We start from the raw sequence: 20,756 nt of genomic DNA on the forward strand, positions 1-20,756 counted from the left end.
GGATACCGACTCGGCCTCGTTGTAGCTCGTCAGACGAGAAACTGCTTGATGACCTGTGTACTCCTTACTCACAGAGGATCTTTACGCCTCGGAAAATCAATATTAACTAAACCGCTTTGACTCGCTTTGCGCCAATGTGTTCTATGCCATCATTAATCGGTTTCCACCTTTATGCTCGGTTGCCTCCATCGATTAGACCTGCTAAATTTTGAAAGTGAAGGAGAGGTCTGGATTGGAACAAGGAATGGTGTCTCTAGGAAAGTATAACAGGGCGTTTCATGAGTAAATTCAAATTTCTTCGTTTCATGGATGAGTTGAAAGTCTGTACATAATAATAGTACGGAGATCTGCGACTGGTAACTATTGCGGTATGGTTTAATTATACAATTGTACGATTAAGCTATACCAAAAATGGATAGATGACCGCCTATCATGCAAACCAAATGCCTAGATATGACCTCAATATATCCCAATATAGTTATTCCTGATATTAATTCGCTCATCTAACTATTGTCCATGAGAATTTGCATTGGTCCAAAGTGACATTCTGCTAGATCTCTATGGACTGTAATGCATGTGCGATCTAGAGCAACCGCGAAGGTGAACTCTGGTGATTTGAGATGTCTATTAACAAACTTGGCAGAATGATTCTTACTATTCTAGGAAATTTAGGACAGCGTGCATCCGCAGATCACGATCGGTCGCCTTATGATAATGATTCAGGACAAGATGCCAATCATCTATGGTACCTAAACTATAGGACAGTTCTCCCCAAAGATCACTGTTTTAAAGTCGTGGAATTGTTCGAATTCAGACGCCCGGATCTAATTCAAGTTAGAATACATATCATCAAGCGTCGGATTTACTTACGATGTCCAGCTTCGCATTTATAATGGCCTTTCTGAGTGTATAGTTGTAAAATGCCCTTCCATATGCGGTTTTCATGTACTGCTTGATACAGCGTCGCCACGCCGAGTCCCTAAATGAGACCATTGTGCGCGGCACATGCTTCAGTGTTACTCCGATTACACTCCGTGCCCAGTTGCAAATGCCGTCGTGCTTGGCCATTAAGGCCTTCCCTTCCGCTTGAGACTTGACCTCGGACCCTTCGATGAGGGCCAACATTTGCTCACCGTCCGTGTCGGCTTTGTACACTTCTCTGCGATTCGAACGCAGTATTCCATACAGATCAGGTTTCATACTGCTCCTGTCATAAAGATCGACAGCCCACAGGTAAGTCTACGGAGTATTAGCGGGATTTTCACAGCGGGATTCTAACTTAAGACAGAATAAAACCCACTTCAGGTGTCGGAGGCGTTCCTACATTTCCTATAATAGCAACGATCTTTATAGGCACGTAGAATTCTATTCCTTACGCTGTGAAGCTTAAAGTAAATGAGTCAGTGAAACATTCCAGTAAGGGTGGCCATGGACTGCTCGTTGATAACCTTCTCATATTATGGAAGTCGGGCATGATGATTTCGTAACAGGATTGTTAGGGATATATCAGACAATTTTATACCTGATAATAGTTGATCGCTGAGATTCGATCTTCATTCTTTTCGTAGGCTGGAGGGTCGTTCTCCTTTGTAGATTCGGAGTGAACTCCAAGGAGGGATTCTCCATGGGTACATCGGGCAGTTTGTCCTTGCTCGTCTGTGTAGAAGCCGACACCAGAGTAACTGACTGGCCAGTTGCAGTCACATGCTCATCACTCCCTGCGTCGGTCACCAGAAAGACACACTCATACAAGACACTAAATATACCACTAGTAATGGTGTAATCTGGGCTAGGCCAGTATAAGCAGGTCAAGGGGTAGGATGGTTGGTGGCGAGATTGGTTGATTAAGAAACTAAGATCTATCTAATTAACTAATATAAAAACTTTTATAGTAGTAGTGGGTTAAGTGATTAGATTATAAGCTCTATTAACTCCCCCTCCGAATAAGAGACCGCCCCCAGTCTTATTATAAAATTGCGTTTAACAAGAACATATTAAAAGGAAAAATAATATAAGGGGATTTGCTATGATTGCAATAAGGTTTATTTTAAATAGATATAATCTCAAGAATATAATTAATTAGTGAGAAGCTCTAGTTAAACTAAGGGATTTTTAACAACTAAGCTCAAGATCTAGGCTCTCCTCTTCTTAACTTATAATTTATCCTTTAGTCCTGTATAAGCAGTGTATTTATTTCACTCTTTTTTAATAAGGGTATTATCTTAACCAATTATTACAGCGATATCCTTAGATATTCTATTAGGCCATATAATATTTAAGTTATCATAATTTGCGATAAATAGGTCCTACTCTTATTTTTATCTACAGGCTTTTTATTTATAATATTTATTTTAATAAGCTTTTTAGGACAATTTTAGCTATTTATAATACTCTGAAAGTGCTCCGGCCATAATATCAGAGTAACTTAGCTCATCCTTAATATAATCAGCCAGGACTATATACAATTCAGAAATAAGGGCGCCGCTTTCATCGATATAGCAGTAAGGCTTAGATATTAAGGCTTAGTTCAATTTATTAACCAGTACCCTCAAGTAAACTATTATGCCTCTATGGCTAACAATATTAGACTTTATAACTGGTTCGTGGGCCTTATCTTCTAATATCCCAACTGGGATGTGCAAAAGGTGTCTAGGTTTATTAAGCACAGGGCGTTTCGGTGGTAAGACCTTGACAATGGTCTGCTGAGTGATAAAGAATCTGAGGTCGGGGCGCAGGAACAGGAACCGCTTGGAGGATCGCTTTACTGCGCGAGTTCCTGGTGATCTTCACACAATGGTTCAATCGCGGATCATTCTCCGCCAGCGGGACGTCTCCAACGCTGACCATATCACACAGCCAGCCCAGGGTCGAGGGAAGGCACTGGTCCAGTCCCGAGAAAGCTCGGTCGGTCGAATGCCAGAATAAGGCGAGCTCCCCTCGTCTTCTCGCGTATTTATAGACGGCCCTCTGCGGGGAAAGGAGGAACTCACAGGGCCTCTGCCTGGCTAAATCTCTGGGATTATAAGTTCTTGCCGGTCCCAACTTCGGAAGGAATCACCGTAATATCTTGAATATGCCAGCAGCTCGTATCCCAATGCAGATTATTAACCCAGTTTTTATTAGGAGTGCTGCAGACGGCGAACCAGGCCTGCTTCCCCTTTTTCGGGGCTTTCTAAAAGAACGAGTATGTATTGCGGATATCGATATCCAGCAACAAATCGAGTCAGTTTGTCTTCATTTTACCATCTAAAAAAGAGAGCACGTATAGATATATAAGGGCCATTAAGGATCGCGCTAAAGTCAGATAAGAAGTCAGCAATAATTTTAGCTAAAGATTAAAGATGCGCGCAGCATCTTTATCGGCGGGATAGCAGCCGTTTGGGATGTAGCTATAAACTCTATTGAAGGGTCTGAAGTCGGAACAGACGGAGTAGAGGCTATAAAAGCTATAAAAGAAGGTTTTAGAGGAGGAATACTGCTGGCAAGATGTGGCGGCCAATATAGAAGTAAGAAGTGGGAGAGTATAAGGAGGCTGGCACGATGAGGATTTACTCGGCTGTTTCAGAGATACGGTTGACTGAGGATAAGAGGAGGGTGTGCCCCGTCTCGATGACAGAGGTCAAGCGAATCAGGTAAATGGAGGTTGAATGAATATCCATTCGTTCGGCCGCTTGTGAGTGTCTGGAGAACTTGAGGTACCGTTGAATAGCCAATCGAAGTCCGTTGTGTAATTCTCGCTAATGAGGGTGGCCCCCTATGACTCCCTGAATCCGCATAGAATATTTATTTCTGGTCGACTTTAGATATAAAAAGCATCGAATTTATGACTTTGACGCTCTTGAGCATGAGATTAGAGCTCTTGGCTCGTGGTGATTCTTCTAACCATCCAGGAAGACTTTCTAGTTCTCTCGTGAAATCATGGGAGATATGCACAGAAAATGTTGCTAAAAGACCCGAGACTGTACTCGAGAGGGAGTGATGGACATTAGTTCTTGAAGATTTGTTTAATGGAAAAGCAATTAAGCCAGTTTTTTGTTGGCGATGATTGTTGAAGACCGGTGATGATATATACCATCTGAAAGATTCTATCCCTGTCTATTGATGAATCGATGCATATATAATTTCGGGACTTCTTGTGTCATCGGTATGTAGGTAGGTAGGTAGGAATCGCTACCCTCCTTTCTGGGGGCCGGCGTGCGAGATGTAGATTTCGTCGCCGTCCTGCGAGATGAGAGCTCGCCTTGTTCCATTAGCTATATTTCTCCACAAGGACACATTGAGTGGTACTCACCAGGGTATCGGGATGGGGTCCGGGTATTTATTCCTTGATCCAAGCGGCCGTCTCCTGCATCTTTACCTGAGGATTGTGCTTGTCCCTTTCCCCGCTTTGCACTCGATGAGTGCCAGAATCCGTTTGCTCGTTACGTATTGGAGCTGGCCATCTGTAACAGCTGTGAGGCTGCCTGCCTGGCCCTCAAAGTCCGCTCGCAGTGGAATTCTATCGGCGTTCCACTCACTGCCAAGCAGCCTAGCTACTATCGCCAGAGCTTGTAGAAAGGAGACCAAAGACGTGTTTACCGCCGACTCAGACCGACGGGCGAGCTTTGATCTGGCTCGATATTCCGTACAACAGACATGTCTCTGCTGTGCCAATGGCACCTTAAACAAAGTAATTTGGTGCCATTGGTTGAATATCGGGGCCCTGGCACCAATGTTCTGCACGTACACTTGGAAGTCTGGGTCCTCCAGTATAAGACCGGCTTGTTGCCCTTTCTATAACCATCGTCCGCCACGCTCGTTGCGGGCTTTTACGAAATCAATTTGATGTGAACGAATGCCTTGTCCCGGCGTTGAAAGCAATTGGATCACGAGAGTCACCTGCTGACAATAGCTCAACAATGCGTATATTATCGCGGATGTCGCGAGATGATAGAAAAAACTTGTAGCAGCAATCTAATATGACAATAAATATCAAGCGACTCAATTCTCAGCTCGAATTCAATAAAGAAGTTCAAGTTCGACGGAAAGAAAAACGAAACCCGAAGGCTAATAATAAGTAAATTTGGTAGTAATGTTGAACAGGAAGCTGTTAGGTAACTAGAGAATTTTATTCCCGTGCTGTTTGCAATGGACGAGCTAATTTATATTACTTGGACCTCCATGTCCCGCGTAATGGATCATCATGAATTTTCTGCCGGGAGTGATGACTGCACGATGCAACATGCTCCTGATTTAAAAATGGATTGGACGTCGAAGGCGGAGGCAGGATACTGCGAACTTTGAAGGGACTATATAATGTTGGAGCCTGCCTACAAACAGGCCTGTTGTCGGGTTTCTTTTCCCACGCCTTCTAGCTCTACCCACACAGATAAACAGGCTGAGGTAGTTGCTAGAGAATTCAAACTCAGCGAGCTTCGCTCCAGATATAACTTTCAGGGAAGGGAAATTTTAGCAAGTGTCAAGGTCACAGAAGCTACTTCCATGGTGATTTGTATTCGGAGTATTGACCCTTGGCAGTGATAAAGTGGTGGGAATGGTAGAGTGGTGGGGAAGATCCAGTGATAGAAAAGTTGGGAGTGATGGTGGGAAGGTGATAGGCGGCCGGACCAGAAGGCTGACTTCTTGTCGACAGGGGAAGTTAGCATTTGATACTAACTTCCCCTGTCATCTGTCGGATCTTCCAGACAGATTTACTGGATACCTATACCTACTTAGGTGCGGCTGGCTCTTATCTACGCGGGTAGCTCCATCGGCAACGGACTAGTCGGTCCCCGGTAGTGTAGGAGTTAATGGAACAGAGTTAGATTCCATTGGGGTCTAGGATGATACGCAAGCTGAGAATTCATCGTTTTCTATTTATTTTGGGTGAATAGAACACTATCGGTGATGGATTTGCTCTATGTCAGGAAGTTAACGAACTCGCAGCATGCTCACATCTCTTCACCATATGTCCGGATTATTGTAACTGTATATTCGCTGATTAGATGTATACATATTCACTTATTCGACAGATTGTTACCATTACAGTTGCTCTTCATCATGTAAATTAAAGAGACCATCCAAATGCTGACCACATATCTTGGGCAGTAAACAAATAGCTCCAGGTTCAAAGTATCATGACAAATGCAGGATCTCTATCATCATTGTATCCTCTGTACTGATCGTATTTGCCTCGTCTTTTATCCTTATTGATCTTCGCGCAGTATAAAACGTTGAATAGTATCCTGCAAGGCGGATTATTAGCAACTGATAGTCCAGATGTAGTAATCCTACTTACATGAACCATGAAAATACCAGCAGGCCAAGAATGATAGTGTGCCCACGATGGTATTGTGGTGCGTCTTTCGTGGGATAGTTGAATGCTATTGAGGGACAGTCAGTCTACTTGGAGTTGGAAGTTCTTAGATAGGTGAATCTTACTTGCGACAAAGCCACCGCAGTTCGCTATTGCCAATTGCATAGCAGACGTAGTGGCTCGCTTGTAGTGCCCGGCTGAGTTGTTCGAGTTCCAAACCAAAATACAGGGCACGCTTGCGTACATGCCGGTGGCCATAAGAAAGGTCATGCCGTATTTGACATGTGGGTTATCAACGTTAGCAATAACGGCATATCCGACAATGGCTATAGGAAGGACGAAGAGCATAATAACACCACGTAGGCGAAGACGGTCCGAAGTAAAAGCGACGAGGACTCAAATATAACAAAATTGATTAGCCTTGTTGGTGGCTATCGGGTATATACCACACTCACCTGTAATGACAGCTGCCACAGCGTAAGGGATGACAGTCCAGAGCTGGGTGTCGTTTGCATTTTTCGTTATGCCGAGTTCGTTAATTATAGTTGGTAACTACTGGGAATTAGCAGTTTCTCATGCAAAGGCAGGCAGTTTTCACATACGAAAAGGCCAAAGGAATACAGGCCAGCGAGAATAGAGAAGTACGCAGTTGCAGAGAGCCACATCTGGAGGTCCAGAATACCTCTTTTTACTTCCTTCCAGTCCAATCTTTCATGTTCATCTGCGACAACACTGTTTTAAAGTCAGACCCTCTCAAGTACATACTACAATACGAAGAAGTGAACCCACGCTTCTGCTTCGAGAGCCGATGGTCGATCGCGCGCCAGTCTTTCTTTCGCGAATATCCGCTCGTCTGGCTTCAAGAACCGGGCGGTGTCTATGCTGTTTGGTAGCACAATGAAGCTCAACATACCACAGGTGACCGTCTACCCATAGTTAATCCATCAAGGAGGTTCGTGAAAATAGAAGATAAGCGCGCTCACCAGAAGACCTTCAATTATGAGAATCCATCTCCAACCTCCCAGGCCGCTGCGTGGTCCAATCATGGCTAGTCCACGAGCGAGAAGGCCTAGAATAGTTAGTTTTGTCCTTGCCATATCGTTCTGGTTCTTACCGCCAAAAGCTCCTGATAATGATGCTGCTGTATAGAATAAGCCGATGCGCAGCGCCAAATCACTCCGTCGATAGAAAGACGACAGATACAAGACCTTGAATATAAGTCAGTGTGACCCTTGTCGAGTAGCAATTTATCTGGCCGTAATGAATGCGTACCATTCCAGGCAGTAATCCGCCTTCTGCAACTCCCAGTAGTGCTCTAACGGCAACAAAGCCAGCAAAGTTCCGGACGAAGCCCAAGCACATCGTTATAATGCCCCAAACGATCGTCAGCAGTGGTAGCCATATCTTTGGCGATACTTTCTTAATGGCCAGATTACTCGGTAGTTCACTACATCAACCTGTTAGAGCCATCGATTGAACAATCGGGGGGCTGTCAGCGACAGATGGTCCCACAGACCTGCAAACGTATGTCAAATAGAAAACAGCCAATCCGACATCGTATTGATGGTCAGTGATGTTGACGTCTTTCTCAAGACCAATAATCTTCGCATTGCCAACATTTGTGCGATCAAGGAAGGAACACAGAAACAGCAGAGCCAGCATAGGGAGGATCCTGTCCAGTAGTTAGAACAGATAGAAAAGCCATATAAATTTGATGATACCTCGTGTCAAGCTTAAAAAGAAGGCTTCTTGTTAACCGCTGTTCCCGGTCGCTATCAATGGCGGACAACTGTGACCGCGCATCCTCCACCTTTTCGTTGGTGGGTTTTGACGATTCCATTGTGAAGTAAACCCACTGCCTGATAAAATTGGGGATGTATATGAAATGTATCACGACAGATTGCTGGGACTTTACCCACGAAAACTACTGCTCAGCGTCTCCGCACACATCGCGAAGTGACTGGCCCCTCAGCCTTAAAGCATCGAAGGAGGAGCTCAGCTACAGCTCAGCTACTCACTGCGTTGCGGAAGCAGTAGTGATCGGCGCGCCAATTCCCCCGCATTGCAAACCCCGGACCCAACAGGAAAATAGGTATCCGGGGTTGATCGGCAGTCGATTGTTCCGGCCGGTGCTATTTAAACCGTACTCTAAGTCTAGACTCTAGTACTCCGTACTACTCCGTACAATACCGGGATATCATGGAGTGCTTTCTACGGTTTGACAGGATCCGTCAAGTAGCCTGTTTACTTATGTGGAAATTGGTGAATGAGTGGTCTGAAGATGAGAGATACCATTTTGCAGACCTTTCTGCTGGCTAACTGTTGTAGCTTCTGCGGTGTGCTGTATGTTGCAAGAGGGTTATTCACCAACTCAGAGATAGCCATCACGTGTCGAAATTGCTATTGGAGTGGATTATATCATGAAAGGCTGTAGTGCACTTTGCATATCTATACGTAGAGCATTTCTTCGCAGTGTAAGATTAGTAAAGCAATCACGTTGACGCTTCAACCGGCCATCTGATCGCACCGCCAACTGGGATCAACCACGATTTCGAGTCATTCTGCTGGAGAACGCTCGAAGGAATCAGGCACTTGTATTCTTTTGTTGAAGAAAAGCATGCCTCGCCAGTTCGCCAGCCGTTTTCCTCGCATCTGGATGCCAGACAAGCATTCCCTTCACGAGATCGAGAAACGCTTCCCTCTCCTCTTCCTCAAGGAAGGAAACAGTGTTGTCTAGTTTCCGGTCTGGAATCAGATCTTCGTAGAGAAATCGACCTATGATGCTTCGTGAGTCTGAGAATAATTCGTTCGAGATAGGAAACCCAATAATACCATTATCGTCAAAGAACGGGCCACTAAAGTACTCCTCCGCGGTCTCGCATACTCTGCCGTCTTCTCGTCTGACAGGCTCCGGCCACGAGTACTCTCGCATGTATTGATACCTTTGTATGATCTCTGGAGGGGGTGGACCGAGTAAAGCCACCATTTCGGCGATGTGTAGTTTAGCATCGTAGTGACCTTGTTGATCATAGATGTGTCGAAACAGCTCTCTGCCTTCGAGCATATCCCACAACTGGACTGGCGTTAGTGGATGCAACAATTTATAAAGAACCACGGGACATACCAGAACACCAAAATTCCAAATATCCGCAGGCATTTGCCATCCTATACCCAGTACTACCTCTGGCGCCCGATAGTGGTCTGGCTGGATAGGCCAGACGCCCCAGTCGTCGTCTTCCTCGAGTCTGATGGCCAAGCCAAAGTCGACAAGCTGTGGTATACTTCTCAAGCTTTTGAGTGGCCCAAAGTCGTTACGGGACTGATACACTGGTCGTCCAGTCGAATCAGTCTTGAAAGCCATCGGTTTCTCAAGCTGAAAATCCATGAAATCAGCAAGCACGGTTTGGTCCTCGAATGACACCATGATGTTTTCAAGCTTGAGATCTAGACAGTCACCTGGGCTCAGTATTACCGGCGGGGAGCAAAGCTGAAGATGAACTTACCCGTATGAACTATCCTGCATTTTTTGTGAAGATATTCAAGCCCTGTAAGAAGACCACGAATGTAAGTTTTAATGAGGGGCAGTGGCATCTTTCTATCGTGAAAGCGCCGCTGATACATCGACAATGACTCTCTCATAGGTGGATACACAAGGCACGAGTGAGTACCTCCCGGACCTTTGACTTCGAAAGAGTCCAGTAACGTTCGAATAAGTGAGCGACCGCGATGTGATGGGTCTATTGTGGAGATGTGCTCTTCAACCTCGCGCTCACGACCAGCGGAACTCGCATTGTTATTGACGATTTTTAGTGCCACGACATCCTCGGGCTCTTCAATATGCCTGTGTATTTGTTAGAGACAAAGAGGACTTCGAATTGAATAGAAATCATCGAAGGCTACCCTTGCAAATCACGCGCGAGCCATACTGTGGAAGACACGCCCCAGCCAACCTTGACGAGGATTTGGTAACGATCAGCGAGTACCTCTCCAGGCTTGGCTGGGTAGAAGTACTTGGAATCGTATACTGGCGAGATCTCTTCATCAACTAGTATGCCGGGCCATAAAGGTGGCCCGGGAGAAGGCGTGGGAAACGGTTTCTTGCGAAGCAAGGTGGACAAACGAGGAATCAGGGGCCTTATGGTGCTCATTCCAGAGTTACTCCCCGTAAGCCCACGGGATCATGTGATCTCAATAGTTGTGGAAGAAGAAGTGTTTTAAGATAGTACTCCTGCTCGTCTGCTTATTCTATGGTGTGCTAGTGTTGTTGTTCCTCGACGGTATTCGATCACTAACGTGACCTGCTAGGCCGGATCCTAGTTGACAGGGGTCATTGTGTTGCATGGGACAATCTGCCATGGCAGTTCATTATGATTACACTCCTGAATAGATATTTTCAGGTTACATTCACAAGTCGTTAAAGGTCACTCGCCTCACTACAACATAACCAACCATGTATAATCCGTTGTCCTTCGATGGTGAATCTGTTGATCTTACCGAGAGTCCGGATACTTACCGAATGGTCTGTGCGGAAAGCAAGGATGTAACTGGAAGGTAACATCGGCGCAAGGAACAACAGACGATAAGCGAGATTCGATAGTGATGGAACGGGAGCATTTCCGATGTCGCCAAAGATAAAGAGGTGGCATTTGGGCGCATCTGTGCGCTGTACTCCCACGTTTGCCGTTACTTAGTAGTGGAACGGCCGGCTTGTCTTTGTCGCTGATTAACGTCTGGAGACTTCTTTGATGGAGATGGCAGAGAGATGAATAGCGAAGATGGAAGATGGAAGATGGAACCGAGGAACTTCGTGCAGCTTTATTGGTTCCTGAGCAATAATTACCTGGGAATGCTGAACGCTGATCGATTCAAGCTCAGCGCAGGAATGGAAAAGCTCAATGGTTTTCCAGCCACATCCAGCCCAGCCATCCACGAACATCTCCAGGCTGATCGCGCAGAGTTAACGAAGTTAATGAATGAGCTAGCATCATCCCACAGCGGATGGTTCCATTATCGGGCCAGGGCTATCTTTATCCAGCAAGTTGCATTGTCTTGGCCGCGAAGAACAATGAACGTCAACGGAGAACTTATAAGCAGCTCTGGCCTCTCTCCACCAAAGTATTCTCTCGTTCAAGGCCTGTCTTGGTTGCTTCATTTTCTTGCTCTCGTTTTCGACTGTGCTAGCTCAACGAGTGTTGCTTGCTGGAGATGCGCATCGCTGGCGCTCTCTCCGCCCTGGCCGCTGTGGCCTCGCTGGGCTCCGTCGCAGCTGTCGCGGTCAACCCGTTGCCAGCTCCGCGCAACATCACTTGGGGAACCTCAGGTCCCAAGGCTGTGTCCAGTTTCCTCACTTTAAATGCTCCCTATAATCAGACCATCTACGAGGCCTGGGATCGCACCCTGACCAGCATCATCTCGCTACGATGGACGCCAGCCGCCGTCGAAGCTCCCATCTCCAGCTACGAAGCTTTCCCCACAGCGACCCCCAAGTCTAAACGCGCCGCATCAGCCACAGTGACAGCAGTGAAGGTGCATATCGATGATCTGACAGCTGACTTGCAGCATGGAGTCGATGAGTCGTATACCCTCGATGTGACTGCAGATTCACCCAGCGTCAACATCACTGCGAAGACTGTCTGGGGAGCTCTGCATGCATTTACCACACTCCAGCAGATTGTCATCTCGGATGGCAAAGGCGGCTTTCAGATCGAGCAACCCGTGAGCATCACAGATGCGCCGCTATATCCAGTTCGCGGTGTCATGGTCGACACGGGCCGCAACTTTGTCTCCATCAAGAAGATCCTCGAACAACTCGACGGTATGGCTCTGTCGAAGATGAATGTCCTGCACTGGCATCTGGATGACTCGCAGTCGTGGCCAATGTATATCAACGCCTATCCGGAGATGGTCAAGGACGCATATTCCCCTTCAGAAACATTTACGCACGCCGACCTGCTGCATGTGATCGCATACGCTCGTGCTCGCGGCGTCCGCGTACTTCCTGAAGTTGACATGCCAGGACATTCTGCAGCTGGCTGGCAGCGAGTTGATCCCAGCATTGTGTCCTGCGCCAACTCGTGGTGGTCAAACGATGACTATACATACCACACGGCTGTCGAACCCACCCCAGGCCAGCTCGACATATTGAATAACAAGACCTACGAGGTCGTCAAGAACGTGTACGATGAGCTGTCCAGCCTCTTTGTCGATCATTGGTTCCATGTCGGTGGTGACGAGCTCCAGACAAACTGCTACAACTTCAGCAGCGACATTATGACATGGCTGGCTCAAAACTCGTCGCGCACCTGGGACGATGTCGCCCAGTACTGGGTCGACCATGCGATCCCGATCTTCCAAAATGTCAGCTCTACTCGACGACTAGTAATGTGGGAGGACATCTTCAACGCAGAGACGCACGCCCACACCGTCCCCAAGGATATAGTCCTGCAGACCTGGAACGGTGGCTTGACAAACATCAAGAACCTCACTGCCAGCGGCTACGATATTATCGTCTCGTCCTCCGACTTCATGTACCTCGACTGTGGCTATGGCGGCTTCGTTACAAACGATCCTCGTTACGACGTCATGAGTAACCCAGACCCCAACACTCCCAACTTCAACTACGGCGGTAACGGGGGCTCCTGGTGCGCTCCGTACAAGACCTGGCAGCGCATCTACGACTACGACTTCACTCTCAACCTCACCGACTCTGAAGCCAAGCACGTCCTTGGCGCCATATCACCGCTATGGTCCGAGCAGGTCGACGACACCGTCATCTCCGGCAAGATGTGGCCTCGTGCCGCCGCTCTTGCGGAACTGGTATGGTCTGGCAACCGCGACGCCGCAGGCAAGAAGCGCACCACACAGATGACACAGCGTATCCTCAATTTCCGCGAGTACCTCGTTGCGAATGGCGTCCAGGCGGCGCCACTCGTGCCCAAGTACTGTCTATCTCATCCGCACGCATGTGATCTCTACTACAATCAGACCGTGATTCAGTAAACACATCCCATTGTACATATGCATGTGGAGATATCATCTGTTGGTTTTATTGCTAAATTTAACATCTGAAAGCGTTTCTGCCTCGATGAGGGATGTCGCATGTTAGCATCTATCTATCTTCTAATGTACATAATTTCTACGCGATTGAAATAAAATAATCAACCTAGCTGCATAATGGAGTAAGAAACAAGCACAAAATAAGATGGTTAACATCTCTCGAATTCCCTTCCCCAGATTAATAGGAGTAAATGTCTATAGGATGTATCTAACAACCACTCCATCTCTAATCAATGACACCATCATCTTGTAGATATCATCTATCTATCTATCTGACATGCATCAATCTCATTCCCATCAACTTAGTCATACACCTCCTCATACGCTTCTTCGTACTCTTCTCTCGCCTCCTGCAGATCCTCGACGTCACTGCTCGACGCAGAGGGCGGGTACTCAGGAGGGGCAGAGTACTCCGCTGCGCGCTCTTCTGCGCGTCCTTCTTCCTCGCCTTCTTCTCTTTCTTCGTCTGTGAAGTTGATATAGTTAGTTAATATTCATTCAGATGATAATACAACGTGAAGACAAGAGAAAGGTGTTAGTGCTAGCAAAGGGGAAACATACTAAACTCATGCTCCAACAGAGCACCACCAATCGCACCAGCAGCAACTCCTATCGCTCCCGCAGCGACAATCTTGCCTGTGTCACTGTGCTTTTCCTCTTTCTTCTCCTCAACGTAATACTCGCCTGGCGGGGGACCAGCCGGAGGGGCATAGCCACCTCCATAAGGCTCAGCGCGAGGAGCGTCGTAGCCGGGCGAGTAAGGTGCCTCCCATTGCGAACGGCCGGTGGATTGGTCAACGTAGAAGGCACGCTGGCTGTATGAATCCCATTGCTGGATCCAGCCAGCGGGGAGTGGTGGGGGAGCGACGGGAGGAGGACGGTATGAGGGAGGAGGAGCGCCGTAGGGCTGCTGCTGTTGAGGAGGGTAGGAAGGTTGGCCGTATCCGGGCTGGCTGTATGGCTGCTGCTGGCCGTAGGGGGCATCGTAGGGTTGCTGGGGAGGAGGTGGTGGAGGACGGCCGTAGGAGTCGTAGCCGCGAGAGACTGGTAGGAGGGTGTTAGTTTGGCTTCAGAGAGAATATGATAGAAAGAAGGAATGAAGAGCGTGGTTGTTTCGAGTGTTAACGTCTCGATCGAGGGTTTGTGTATACATACCTTCTTGTCTCTCCTCGTGCTTGTTGAAGAGGTTCATATCTTCAAACTTCTTTAAGAACGACATGGTTTCTGAGTACTATCGTATCCGTGCGCTGTATCTGATATGATATGATATGATATGATCGAGTCAAAGTGTTGGAGATTGATTCAATATGCAATAAAAGTGTCAGAGTGCTGGAGGGTTCTTGAAATCCAGAAGACAGCCCCTCTATTTAAATACCGCAAGCTGAACCCCAAGACACTAGACAGACTGCTGGGCTGCTTGGCAGATCCGCTGACTCAAAAGTCTGTGGTTGTCACCAACTACTAGTTTGCTAACTAATTAGCAGTGAATCTATTATTATTCCAGTATAGATAGCACTGTTAGTAACAGTTTGAGAGATGAATGATCCATAAATACGTGGGCCCGCTCCGTACCCCATATTTCCTTTTTCAGCCACAATGGCAGTGCAGAGCTGCGTCTATTAACCGGAAGACTGTTGATGATGACATGGTTTCTTTGTGTATTCAAACAAGAACTTGAGTGGTACACAGTATAATTAGTACTTGATACATTACCATGTCCCATGCAGCAGTAGCTACCTGTTATCCTAATTAGAAGGTAGCTCATGTTTTCAGCTGGATAAAGACAACATCGATCTCGAGATAGTAAGCCTTCTTAGGCAGTGATCATTCTAAATTGGGGAACCCCGTGGAAGCCTATCATGTCATTTTCATGAACGTTCTAGCGTGCAAGACACACAACACATGGCGCGCGCCAACCTGCTGGCCAAGAACCATGGATTGCATCTTCCGTTCCGAACGGGAACTCCCGATATCTCGGCGTGTGGCTCGGTCACTTTCGGAGCTTTTCATTGGCCCTGCCCAGCCACAGATGGCGCGCCTCGCAACGGCGTAGTGCGACGTTAGTGGCCCACCGGCTGACCAATAGCGCAGCCCCTGACTCAACCGCCAGACGTTCTTCCATCTGTTCAGTCGAGAGCTGCGCCAGACGGGTGCTTCTCATATTCAGATATCCATGGGTTGCAAGATGGAGAGAAGCATGTCTTCTTCTTTCCTAAAAAGCAGCTCTCATGCTTTAAATCGATCTTGAGGAATCCAGACGTACCGGAGGGGCACTCCGGAAACTGCATGGGAAAGAGCAACCCCCATCGAGATGGATAAAGTGCAGTACATACGCTTTTATCAAACTGTGTAACCACCTGTGTAGATATGTACCGTTAAGACTATCCATTCAATCAAGCAAGGCCCTCAGTGGCCATTTCCTTTGATTCTACATTCGCTAGGCATTTTTCTCTTCGCAAATGCATCTTTTATCATATGTCTCCGCTGTCCTCGTAAGTTCAGCAGCAGCAAAGTCCTGCATTAACCAAACCATCCCCGTCAATATCACCGCTCGTATAGGTTTGTTCGATGAGAATATCATTCCGCAGAATGGTATCGAAACCGTCACTTTCATACAGAACCTCACACGGCGAGGAGTGAACTTTACGGATACTGCGCTTCTGGGTTATGAGACGATTGGCGGAACCTATAATATCAGCACCCAGCTCTGCAGCCCTGATAGACTGTCGGATGATGGGCGGAAGAGGATAGTGCAAGTGCTTACGCATGGTATAGCCTTTGATAAGACGTACGTACCTATAGAACTACGACCAGTAGTTATGGAGTTATTTGTGGATTGCCAATCACTAACCACACTATTTGAACCAGATACTGGGACTTGGCGTTTGATGATTATAGTTACAGCTATGTCGATGTAGAAACAGATGATTATGGTTTCTACACCCTCAGCTACGATCGCCTGGGAATCGGCCAGTCTTCTCATGGCTCCCCACTGGAAGTCCAGTTACGGCTTGAGGTAGAAGCATTGCACGCTCTGACTGCCATGCTTCACGAAGGCAGCTTCCCAGACGTTGATGTAGACTTTGATGCAGTCATCCATGTTGGCCATTCATTCGGATCCCTTCAGTCACTTCTTCTTACGGCTCTCTATCCCAACATATCAGATGCAGTGGTCCTGACGGGGTTCTCGTCTAATGCCTCGTACCTGAATATCTGGACAGCAGGGTGTGATTTCCAACTAGCTCAATACAACCAACCTTCTCGTCTAGGTAGCTACCTATGGGGCGTGACTTTGCAATCCGTCGCAGCAGAGACGCCATTCGAGGACCTGCTTGCAGGTATCAACATCGAAGCCACACGTGAATCATACAATTATGGTCCCGGGTATCTAGTCCCTGGGAATAGAAACTCGTTACAATTTGCGTTCTTGGCAGGAGGACATTTTGACCCGTCCATACTTCCCTATGCGGAAAGTATCAAGCAGCCAACTACCCCTGGCGAACTTCTCACTTTGCGCAGTGCTCCTGCAGAAAGTACCTTTTCAGGTCCGGTCATGGTACTAACTGGCGGTAAGTCATCTTTAGTAGTTGTATTTCTTCATGACCCATGCATGGTTCGGTTCTCTGATGAACATATCAATATCTATAGAATTCGACGTCCCATTCTGCGGGGGAAACTGTCTCGATACCGGTGACCCTGCAGTGACAGCGATTCCAGATACAGTTAGGAGCATCTTCACCAAGATAAATGATGATGATTTCTTCTCATACGTACAACCGAACACGGGCCACGGGATTAATATGCATTATAATGCTACTGGTGCTTACAATGTCATTGGACAATGGCTTCGATCCAAGGGTTTAGCGCCCAGGTAGATTAGATGGGACAATATATTCTTAGCAGTACTTGATATCCTTGGAATTAGATCACTACCTCTACCTCTGCGTACGTATTATACAATGAAGACCGTTGACTCTGTCTTCTCTTGAGGTATTAATCTAGTCCGATTCCATTCCATTCACGACCGTATCCTGTCATACCCATATAGACATACACATACACGAACACGTACCCGTACACAAGACAAGCCATCATCGCGATTCGGATCCCAGATTAAAAAGAAGAGGAGATACATGAAATAATAAACACATACAGAGAAACGAAAGGAATGCCCCAGCCCCTGATTCTTTTCCATTTCAATAAGAAAGAGATCTGAACTAACCACACGGATGCTACTTCTCCTCTCCACCTGCACCACTACCACCACCTATATCCACAACGACTCTCAAATCGCCATCCATCCAGTCCACCGTTCCGGCAGAGAGTTGAGCGATGGTCCATTCGCCATCATTCTGAACGGGGACAAGACCTTCCGGGAGCCAGACTTTGAATTTCCATCCGGAAGCGAAGGAATTCGAATTCGAGGACCAGTTACCGTCAAAATCTTGAACTGGTTGAGAAGAGGTTTCGGGAAGCTGGCCGGCGAAGCGGCGACCGATGAGTTGTTTGGCGGTTTCGAGATCTGGGCATTGGTGTGCGGGGATGTCGAAGCGGGGGAGAATACGTTTGTTGTTTTGGAGGATGTTAATGCGGAGGGTGATGGGGTATTGTTGTGATGAGGAGGAGGTGGTGTTGTTGGTGTTGGATGCGCCTCCAGTGTTTGTTGTAGGCAGAGGTGGGAAGTTGGATTGTTGTTGTAATTGTTGGAAGAACTGGGTTTGGGCGGCGGAGACCGAGTCTTGGGCGGAACTGCTCTGTCGAGGGGCTTGTGGAATAGGAGACTGTCCTTCGCGTCGGGATGCGAGGCTGTCGCGGATGATACGAGAAACGTCTCGGGTGATGCTGCTCGCACTGCAGGAGGAGGGATGTTAGTCGCTGTATGTGATAGAAAATACAGAGGAAGAGTAAATGGGACTTACAATTCATTCCTGGCTGGGGTATTTCCATTCCCACCTACTCGCCAATTCAAATGTGAGACCGGATCAGACTGGACAATCCGGTTAACGTTGTACTCTTCGCAGGGCCCGCCGCAGTTATGGTCGCCATTGTGGACGATTTGATAATGACTGTCAACAGCAGCAACCAGGCCACGCCAGTCCGGCTGTTGCAGACCGGATACTGACCAAAGATTGTCCAGCTGTGAGTCGTAATTATACATATCGTACGATCTACAGACCACACCCCAGTCTGTTGGGTATCCCTCCATCACCAAGTCGGTCAGGCCCAGGTGCATGTCTTCACCTGTTGACTGCATCGGCGGCTGTGGCTGTGGGGGAGCCGGAGTCTGCGCAGGCGGCGAAAATTGGTGTTGCATCTGAGGGTGCTGGTTATTCGCAGACTGCTCTGGGATAGCGTGGAGATTCTGAAGATTGTCATCTGTCTTTCGTCGCCTTCGCTCATCGGAACCGCCACCTTTTCGAGTCTCAATGGCATATTGACGCTGCCTCTCATTGGTAACCATCCGTCGAAGCAGTGGAATAACCAACGATATGATCTTGTGCTGATCCCGTGGCCATATATACTGTCTGGGACCCATTCCTTCGTTGAGGACGTTCTCGCCGAAAAATCGCTCTCCGTGTCCTTCAACTTCCAAGAAATGCCTCACACAGTTCCATAGCTTCAGCTTAACCATCTCCGTGTCACCCTTTCCTCTCTGACCGACACAATCCCGTCGTTCCGGGTGATTGTCATCCAGCATATACGCTTTCGCTGCAGCCTGCAAGTGTAAGAAGTTTTCCGGCGACAATTCCAGGGATGCGAAGAGCTTCGACATCGGAGGTCGCGTGTATTTCTTATTGCTCGACGGCTGACGGAATAGTGCCGCAGCGGAATGCACACCCGCAGCACGGGCATCCGAGAGCGACTGCTGAGGCGGCAGTTCTCTAATGTTCAACCCGTCACCATCCATGTGATGCTGCGATTGGTGCTGATGACCAGCCAGGTTCATACTGGAGGCAGAGGCAGTCAGCGCCGGATCAAGAGCATCTTCGTTTCTTTTTCTCTTTTTAGATACTGTCCTCGAGAGACCAGACATGTTTCCGTGAGAGCTGATCGCAGGCGTCGACGCCGAAGGTCGCAGTCTGCCCATCGTCGGCGGCGGGCCGCCAAAGCTCGTATCGGCAAAGCTGTCATCTTCAAGATGCATGTCGCCTCCATATCCATCTAGGTGATGATGTCCAGCAGCTCCAGCCGCCGCCGCAGCAGCAGCCGCAGCGGCCCATTCCGAAACATCCTGGCCAGCAGCAGCTGTCGCAGCTTCCACAAGACCCGCGAGCTGGTTATCGCTGGGGGTATAGCCAGTAGATGTCATTTGTCCATTCGCATCGAGATGCGATCCATGAGAATGTTGCGTGGAGAAGTCGTTCGAATTAGGAGGATGCTGCGAATGAGGCGCGGGCGTAGACGTCATGGCTAGGACTGTCCCCGGTGATATATCAATTCGTCGCTCGTTTAATCGCTAGACCGATCAGTAAATTATGATGCGATCAGACGATACGGATCTGCGCAAAGTACTTCAGTATCTATCTATCAGCTTGACACTCATAGTTCCCTAGCGCGCGTCGTCCACTTACTGTCGGTATTCGCCTCTTAATTGCGCCGCAAACGAACAAAGCCAGCAATAACGAACTCAGCGCGAACTTCCTGCTCCGCAGTCCAGCGATCTCAATACTCGTCGATGATTATAGCTGCGAGGCGCTAAGCTTGCGATATCGAGCTTCGACGCGTTCTAGCGGCGATCATACAAAGGGATCCCAACAACAACACAGCGCGCAGTCTTGCCCCCCCGGCCTGCGCGCTCCGGGGTAGAGCCCCGTAAGGCGATCTGAACCCTGACAGAAAGAGAAACGGCGCGTATGACTTCTGTCTAGATCGTCAGTGGCCTAAGCACCGACGATATAGAATATAGATGAATCGGTGACTGGTGTTTGCTTCGTTTGAAAAGCTGTTGTGATGGTTTGAAGAAGAAGCCGACAATGCAAACTTGGCGGGGAGTCACGGGTGCCACGTCATGTGATTCCTAATGTCATGTGACGCTCCCGGTGTATTGCGCGTTCATTACGCATGCGTGTAATTGATACGTACAGGAGTTACTGCACTATTCCAAGATCAACAATTGAAACCGACCATTTTGCCTATCCTAGTTTTAATAGATGGATCCAATATAGAAACGGGACGCCAGATCGTAGTCCGTGCAGAAAAAAAGTAGACATCAAACAGAATGCAAGCTCATATCGAAACAGATGCCTTCGCCTGACCCTTTTAAGAAAACTGAAAAACCAACCCCCGTCGTGCCCGATTCCCTCGGGTATAAGTATGTACCATAAGTGTCAAAAGATAATAGAGAAAATTCATTTCCACCCACCAGCTGAGACGGGAAGGGAAGAATAAAGCCCTTCTTCTCCCA

At 47.8% G+C, this 20,756-nt stretch overlaps 7 protein-coding genes across 7 annotated transcripts; 2 read left to right on the forward strand and 5 right to left on the reverse strand.

Annotated features, from left to right (window-relative positions):
* Positions 1 to 749: 749 nt before the first annotated feature.
* On the reverse strand, positions 750 to 1,748 carry C8Q69DRAFT_441104 (hypothetical protein; the record flags this gene model as incomplete). The annotated part of the gene is made up of 5 exons (XM_028628718.1): positions 750 to 824; positions 871 to 1,239; positions 1,301 to 1,345; positions 1,523 to 1,686; positions 1,745 to 1,748. 5 exons carry the CDS (start codon positions 1,746 to 1,748, stop codon positions 750 to 752), a joined length of 657 nt encoding a protein of 218 aa, XP_028489696.1.
* A 4,098-nt stretch (positions 1,749 to 5,846) lies between these two features.
* Positions 5,847 to 8,438, reverse strand: C8Q69DRAFT_453505 (putative MFS transporter). The gene is made up of 12 exons (XM_028629631.1): positions 8,017 to 8,438; positions 7,812 to 7,967; positions 7,568 to 7,742; positions 7,410 to 7,503; positions 7,279 to 7,364; positions 7,085 to 7,221; positions 6,898 to 7,027; positions 6,751 to 6,847; positions 6,421 to 6,690; positions 6,278 to 6,362; positions 6,020 to 6,224; positions 5,847 to 5,965 (listed from the first exon to the last, which is right to left on the reverse strand). Exons 1-11 carry the CDS (start codon positions 8,133 to 8,135, stop codon positions 6,107 to 6,109), a joined length of 1,467 nt encoding a protein of 488 aa, XP_028489697.1. The 5' UTR covers positions 8,136 to 8,438; the 3' UTR covers positions 5,847 to 5,965; positions 6,020 to 6,106.
* Positions 8,439 to 8,490: 52 nt separating this feature from the next.
* Positions 8,491 to 10,562, reverse strand: C8Q69DRAFT_453509 (kinase-like domain-containing protein). Its single transcript, XM_028629632.1, has 5 exons — positions 10,196 to 10,562; positions 9,799 to 10,136; positions 9,420 to 9,739; positions 9,128 to 9,368; positions 8,491 to 9,070 (listed from the first exon to the last, which is right to left on the reverse strand). The coding sequence occupies exons 1-5, from the start codon at positions 10,441 to 10,443 to the stop codon at positions 8,880 to 8,882; spliced, it is 1,338 nt and encodes a 445-aa protein (XP_028489698.1). The 5' UTR covers positions 10,444 to 10,562; the 3' UTR covers positions 8,491 to 8,879.
* Positions 10,563 to 11,285: 723 nt separating this feature from the next.
* Positions 11,286 to 13,473, forward strand: C8Q69DRAFT_46451 (putative beta-N-acetylhexosaminidase naga). Its single transcript, XM_028630428.1, has one exon. The coding sequence runs from the start codon at positions 11,501 to 11,503 to the stop codon at positions 13,292 to 13,294; it is 1,794 nt and encodes a 597-aa protein (XP_028489699.1). The 5' UTR covers positions 11,286 to 11,500; the 3' UTR covers positions 13,295 to 13,473.
* Positions 13,474 to 13,502: 29 nt separating this feature from the next.
* On the reverse strand, positions 13,503 to 15,032 carry C8Q69DRAFT_495323 (hypothetical protein). The gene is made up of 3 exons (XM_028632228.1): positions 14,507 to 15,032; positions 13,913 to 14,395; positions 13,503 to 13,817 (listed from the first exon to the last, which is right to left on the reverse strand). The coding sequence occupies exons 1-3, from the start codon at positions 14,568 to 14,570 to the stop codon at positions 13,654 to 13,656; spliced, it is 711 nt and encodes a 236-aa protein (XP_028489700.1). The 5' UTR covers positions 14,571 to 15,032; the 3' UTR covers positions 13,503 to 13,653.
* A 468-nt stretch (positions 15,033 to 15,500) lies between these two features.
* C8Q69DRAFT_512848 (hypothetical protein) lies at positions 15,501 to 17,234 on the forward strand. The gene is made up of 3 exons (XM_028633301.1): positions 15,501 to 16,139; positions 16,220 to 16,920; positions 17,000 to 17,234. Exons 1-3 carry the CDS (start codon positions 15,811 to 15,813, stop codon positions 17,224 to 17,226), a joined length of 1,257 nt encoding a protein of 418 aa, XP_028489701.1. The 5' UTR covers positions 15,501 to 15,810; the 3' UTR covers positions 17,227 to 17,234.
* A 349-nt stretch (positions 17,235 to 17,583) lies between these two features.
* C8Q69DRAFT_395744 (hypothetical protein) lies at positions 17,584 to 19,760 on the reverse strand (the record flags this gene model as incomplete). The annotated part of the gene is made up of 2 exons (XM_028627704.1): positions 17,584 to 18,202; positions 18,271 to 19,760. 2 exons carry the CDS (start codon positions 19,758 to 19,760, stop codon positions 17,584 to 17,586), a joined length of 2,109 nt encoding a protein of 702 aa, XP_028489702.1.
* Between the last annotated feature and the right edge of the window lie 996 nt (positions 19,761 to 20,756).

The sequence above is a fragment of the Paecilomyces variotii genome (assembly GCF_004022145.1).
Source record: "Paecilomyces variotii strain CBS 101075 chromosome Unknown C8Q69scaffold_1, whole genome shotgun sequence".
NCBI lineage: Eukaryota > Fungi > Ascomycota > Eurotiomycetes > Eurotiales > Thermoascaceae > Paecilomyces > Paecilomyces variotii.

Bases quoted from the DNA above. Each gene is read 5' to 3' on its own strand.
- C8Q69DRAFT_453505 (XM_028629631.1), bottom strand. From the start codon at position 8,135: ATGGAATCGTCAAAACCCACCAACGAAAAGGTGGAGGATGCGCGGTCA. The intron at 7,028-7,084 runs GTGGGTTCACTT...ACTTTAAAACAG, and splicing joins TCGGCTCTCGAAGCAGAAGC to TGTTGTCGCAGATGAACATG. The intron at 6,691-6,750 runs GTGAGTGTGGTA...GTTATATTTGAG, and splicing joins TGTGGCAGCTGTCATTACAG to TCCTCGTCGCTTTTACTTCG.
- C8Q69DRAFT_453509 (XM_028629632.1), bottom strand. From the start codon at position 10,443: ATGAGCACCATAAGGCCCCTGATTCCTCGTTTGTCCACCTTGCTTCGC. The intron at 10,137-10,195 runs GTAGCCTTCGAT...ACAAATACACAG, and splicing joins CTCGCGCGTGATTTGCAAGG to GCATATTGAAGAGCCCGAGG. The intron at 9,740-9,798 runs GTAAGTTCATCT...GTGACTGTCTAG, and splicing joins ATGCAGGATAGTTCATACGG to ATCTCAAGCTTGAAAACATC.
- C8Q69DRAFT_46451 (XM_028630428.1), top strand. From the start codon at position 11,501: ATGCGCATCGCTGGCGCTCTCTCCGCCCTGGCCGCTGTGGCCTCGCTG.
- C8Q69DRAFT_495323 (XM_028632228.1), bottom strand. From the start codon at position 14,570: ATGTCGTTCTTAAAGAAGTTTGAAGATATGAACCTCTTCAACAAGCAC. The intron at 14,396-14,506 runs GTATGTATACAC...CCCTCCTACCAG, and splicing joins GCACGAGGAGAGACAAGAAG to TCTCTCGCGGCTACGACTCC. The intron at 13,818-13,912 runs GTATGTTTCCCC...TCAACTTCACAG, and splicing joins TCTGTTGGAGCATGAGTTTA to ACGAAGAAAGAGAAGAAGGC.
- C8Q69DRAFT_512848 (XM_028633301.1), top strand. From the start codon at position 15,811: ATGCATCTTTTATCATATGTCTCCGCTGTCCTCGTAAGTTCAGCAGCA. The intron at 16,140-16,219 runs GTACGTACCTAT...TATTTGAACCAG, and splicing joins GGTATAGCCTTTGATAAGAC to ATACTGGGACTTGGCGTTTG. The intron at 16,921-16,999 runs GTAAGTCATCTT...CAATATCTATAG, and splicing joins GGTCATGGTACTAACTGGCG to AATTCGACGTCCCATTCTGC.